The sequence below is a fragment of the Limulus polyphemus genome, unplaced genomic scaffold (assembly GCF_000517525.1).
Source record: "Limulus polyphemus unplaced genomic scaffold, Limulus_polyphemus-2.1.2 Scaffold15007, whole genome shotgun sequence".
In the NCBI taxonomy this organism is placed as follows: domain Eukaryota; kingdom Metazoa; phylum Arthropoda; class Merostomata; order Xiphosura; family Limulidae; genus Limulus; species Limulus polyphemus.
The window spans coordinates 1-4482 of record NW_013680617.1 but is presented as its reverse complement, the minus strand read 5'-3'; the positions used below and the strand labels follow the sequence as shown (position 1 = coordinate 4482).

Below are 4482 nucleotides of genomic sequence, written 5' to 3'. Positions count from 1 at the left end.
TATTTTCCTGTAGAAAGGTAAACAACACATTAATTAATGATAGTAATTGTATGTGTAGTTTTATATATCAGTTAAATTTCACTTGTGGGCCAAAATAAGTTTTATAATCAGTGAAATTCCTAGTAATATTAATTAATCATTAAACAGAAATAACATGAACTTTGTAATGAAGATGATCCCATCGAAGATGCCACATTGCAAAAAAAAAATTCTTCTCTACAGTGAATAGGTTGTATAAATTTTAATGCAGTGTATGAAGTGAAACCATGTTTTTCAATTAATAAGTAAGCTACAACTAACGAACATGGATTGGTTTCTAAACTAAAACATATGGAGAAATTAGAGTTGTATATCGGGACCTGGGATCCAGTTGATGGTGCCACCTCAAGGAGGCTACCGATACCTTCCAAAAAAGCAACTTCTTGGGCACGAATTTATAACGTAGTCGACTGTTTGAGTTTTATGTCATGTAGGGGTGTTTTAAGTGTGTATTTGTGTAGCCCCGTGGGATACGATTCGGGACCATCCATGCTTTATGCTGCAGATCAGTTTCTAACACCACTGTTGGACCAATAAGGTCGACAAGATTCGAGTCAGATAAGGTGAGTATTGTTCACTGGAGTGTGTTTTACTTCCTGGCAGTTTCAAGCATTGTTTGGATATTAAATAGGTTGACTTCAAGTGGCAAACAATGGGGGGGTCATCTGAAAAGTTCTTAATTATATAATCACTTCAGTAAAAAAAAAATGCTCATTCTTAAATAATATTTCCACCTGACCTTATATTAGTTCATACGTTTTAAAGACTTCGGAAAGAAATAAAAAAATTGAAGATATAGATATATTTTTTTCTGTTAATTGTATACATTTTTTCAGGAATATCTTTAAAAAATATAAAAACCCTTACTACATATTATTGAGCTTGATGCTTCTTGTAAGGTTTCAAATGTCCCGTCACTTTTAGGAATTTGAACACAAAAAATAAATCGACAACGGGTGGTTCTCCTTTTACTGCGACATGTTCCACCCAAAAGTGTTAGACGGTGTTCCACATCAGCATTTCTTTCTTTCAAGATTCCAAGACAATCACAGCTTCAAAGGAGAATTAACTAAACTTATAAGTCTTTTAAAAAACATGATACATCTACACATTGTGTTTTTATATCATGTATATATATCTATATTTATTGAAAGCACCACCAGGTTCAAAATATTTTATATTTTTATTTATGTATTTGATTTATAATCTACAGAAATCAAATATAAGATACGATATTTAAAACCTGATTGTTCTTTGAATATTCATATATATATTTATTTATTACACTCAAGAAGGTCATACCCTTATATATATATGTATTCTGTTTCTTGGATTGGAGGTAGTTGTTTTAATCCCAAAACAGTATTTTAATTAAGTTTTCAAAATCTCTTTAATAAACACTGTAGAAATACTAAAAAGTATACAAAATATTACCAGTATACATTGTGAGGTTACTTGTAGATTTTGGAACTGATGTTATATTAATAAGTTCTAACTGTTTTTTTGTTGATAGACTGGGTCATTCCAAGTTTCATGGATTAGTTATCGTTCTTTAACGGGTTTCCTGACCGAGATGATGTCGATTCATCTGTTTATTAAAAGTTGGAACACGAACTGTTAGATATGATTAGTTTATTTTTATTCTGATGCTAAAACTATCGGAACCAATTTTTTTTATAAAACTTACATTACAGTCATGTCTTTCTGTGGAGTCATCTCAATCTCCAGGACATTCGTACCTTCAATCTTTGTCTCTAAACAGGAAGTGGAATACTTTCCTAAAACCTTGCTGGCCTGGTAGAAAAGGTGAGGAAATATCTTTCCTTGGTCAGTTCCAATAAAGACGTGTACCGTCACGGGTTGTTTGTACCCAAATAGCTAGATAGATACAATAAAGACGTGTACCGTCACGGGTTGTTTGTACCCAGATAGATAGATACAATAAAGACGTGTACCGTCACGGGGTTGTTTGTACCCAGATAGCTAGATAGATACAATAAAGACGTGTACCGTCACGGGTTGTTTGTACCCAGATAGCTAGATAGATACAATAAAGACGTGTACCGTCACGGGTTGTTTGTACCCAGATAGATAGATAGATACAATAAAGACGTGTACCGTCACGGGTTGTTTGTATACAAATAGCTAGATAGATACAATAAAGACGTGTACCGTCACGGGTTGTTTGTACCCAGATAGCTAGATAGATACAATAAAGACGTGTAACGTCACGGGTTGTTTGTACCTAGATAGCTAGATAGATACAATATTTACTTATCATTAAACAAGTTTTAAAACATGGACGTTATTCACATACATGCTCAATATCATCTTTTTTTTTTGTCAAATTTAAAACTTTTAATATCAAAATAAAAATGTGTTTAGCATGAATTTGTATATTAAGTTAGTTTATGTGCAAGGATAACAATATTGGTATTATATTCAACACTAGAACAAAGTATCGTTAAAACCAACTTCAAATACTATAAAGTCTTAACAATATGAACCTTTAGGTATCTGTATTCCTGTAAGTTGTAACAGTAATAAAACAGGATTTTTATTCCTCACTCATAGTTACGAGTTATCTAAGTTTAAGCAAATAAATTCCAAATTTTCTGAGCAAAATAATTCCAATAAAGAATCTAAATAAACAAAAAGGGTATTATAAGCAGAACTATTGAGAGAAGAAATGAGTAATAATACTTTTGGTTAATTATACTGTTGTGTCTCAGTTGTCTGTGATATAGAATCTGTTTATATGTATTTATACAACTAGAGACTAAAAAAACCTAATAAATAGTAACCATCCTGTTTGTTTATATAACATGTATGCTCCTTTTACTATTGTTCAGATCGAGGAAAACAAAAAAAGTCTTCTCTGTGATAACATTTTACTTTTTTTTACTGATAAGGTGAATATTTTCACATTGTTCTCAATTTACTGTAAAATGAATTTGTTTTTAGAATTATTCTTACTTTAATAACAGGATATCCTGTCCCGTTTTGGTCTTTTACTGCTCCCCGACTACCTTCAGTCAAGTATCGAGCACGGTGTTGTTGTTCTGGCTGCTTTAAAATCTTCAGTTCATATTGCCCATCCATGCTACTTGAAAGGTAAGTGTTGTATAGTAAGTGTGTTTTCGTGCAAGTGTCTTGTTGTAATGCTCTAGGACTTTTAAGAACAGTAGTGGGTGTGTGATAGGACGACTGTTTACAGAAACCAGAATTCTGTGTACCACCAGAAGTAGAGGCTTCTATCTTCTCTTCTCGATCAGATGCAGTTGACACCTCTCTAAAAATTCAATTAATATCTGTAAGTGTAATAACCAATGCATGTATAACTATTCTTTAAGTAAATATAAAAACAACTAGAGTTCTACGGACACTGGGCAGTGAATTGTGTCATAAATTAGAAGGTATCTTTCTTACAGACTTTGATGTTCTCTTTAACTGATTACAACACAAGTCAGTTTGTAGAAGGGACTTCGAAATGGTAGATTGAGTACAGTTTGCAAGTTATAACGGTCCCAGATATTGAGATAGACATTATCTAATACACAAAACTTAGTAGGTCTTTCAAAATGCTGCACCAAATATTTCGTTATGTTTATTTAAAATTCTTAGTTTATGTACAAACCTTATAAGAGTCCTGAGTACTGTGTGAAGTTCCATAAACTCCAGCTCTTTGGTACGAGTATTCTTTCCAGTAGTGGCTTCATCAGAAACCGGTAGTACGTGACCGACACCTGAATCAGATGGGTTGCTTTCTTCATCTGCTCTCTCTGAACCCTCCGAAGTTTGAAGTTGAGGACTTACTGAGCATGGCACTTTTGTAGGTGGTTCTAGAGAAACGGCTGAATCATTTGTCCCGGACATACTGACAATTTCAGAAAAGAAATCCTCTGGATCACAATATGAATCCGATTCAAAGGAAAACTGATGTCTGAAAACAGAAGTACCACCTTCGCTGCCGGGAGAGGTTCCAGAGTCGAAAGAAATAAGTGACTGGGAAGGTGAAGGTGAGTCGCACGAATTAGCTCTCTTCAAGTTTCTAATCACAGACTGAACTCTTCCTTCTTCAGTGCTATCAATCATTGTATTCTACAACAAGAACAATCAGTCACCAGGTTAAGTGTTTAAAAACTGATTATCAAAGCCACGAACTATAATCATGCAATTCTGATGACATCAACTTTTACATTTGTTTTCCGTCTGTTTAAATTATCTAACTATTGATCGCAATATTCACTACCAATTTAAGTAAAAGAATTCCTTTTTTATAATGTAAATATATTGTTAATACCCCCATCGGCACTATAGACAAGCATTGGAAAACATACAAGCTGAAAATATGTTATATAATGTAAATATATTGTTAATACCTCCATCGACACTAAAGACAAGGATGGGAAAACACACAAGCTGAAAATATGTTATATAATG

At 33.2% G+C, this 4482-nt stretch overlaps 1 protein-coding gene across 1 annotated transcript; it reads right to left on the bottom strand.

The window, feature by feature from the left end:
- Nucleotides 1-858: 858 nt before the first annotated feature.
- LOC111084233 (nuclear factor of activated T-cells, cytoplasmic 1-like) lies at nucleotides 859-4165 on the bottom strand. Its single transcript, XM_022381002.1, has 4 exons — nucleotides 3677-4165; nucleotides 3016-3331; nucleotides 1727-1917; nucleotides 859-1091 (listed from the first exon to the last, which is right to left on the bottom strand). Exons 1-4 carry the CDS (start codon nucleotides 4132-4134, stop codon nucleotides 884-886), a joined length of 1173 nt encoding a protein of 390 aa, XP_022236710.1. The 5' UTR covers nucleotides 4135-4165; the 3' UTR covers nucleotides 859-883.
- Nucleotides 4166-4482: the final 317 nt, after the last annotated feature.

Bases quoted from the DNA above. Each gene is read 5' to 3' on its own strand.
- LOC111084233 (XM_022381002.1), bottom strand. From the start codon at position 4,134: ATGATTGATAGCACTGAAGAAGGAAGAGTTCAGTCTGTGATTAGAAAC. The intron at 1,918-3,015 runs GTAAGAATAATT...GTATCTATCTAG, and splicing joins CAGGATATCCTGTTATTAAA to CTATTTGGGTACAAACAACC. The intron at 1,092-1,726 runs GTAAGTTTTATA...TCTCCTTTGAAG, and splicing joins CAGAAAGACATGACTGTAAT to CTGTGATTGTCTTGGAATCT.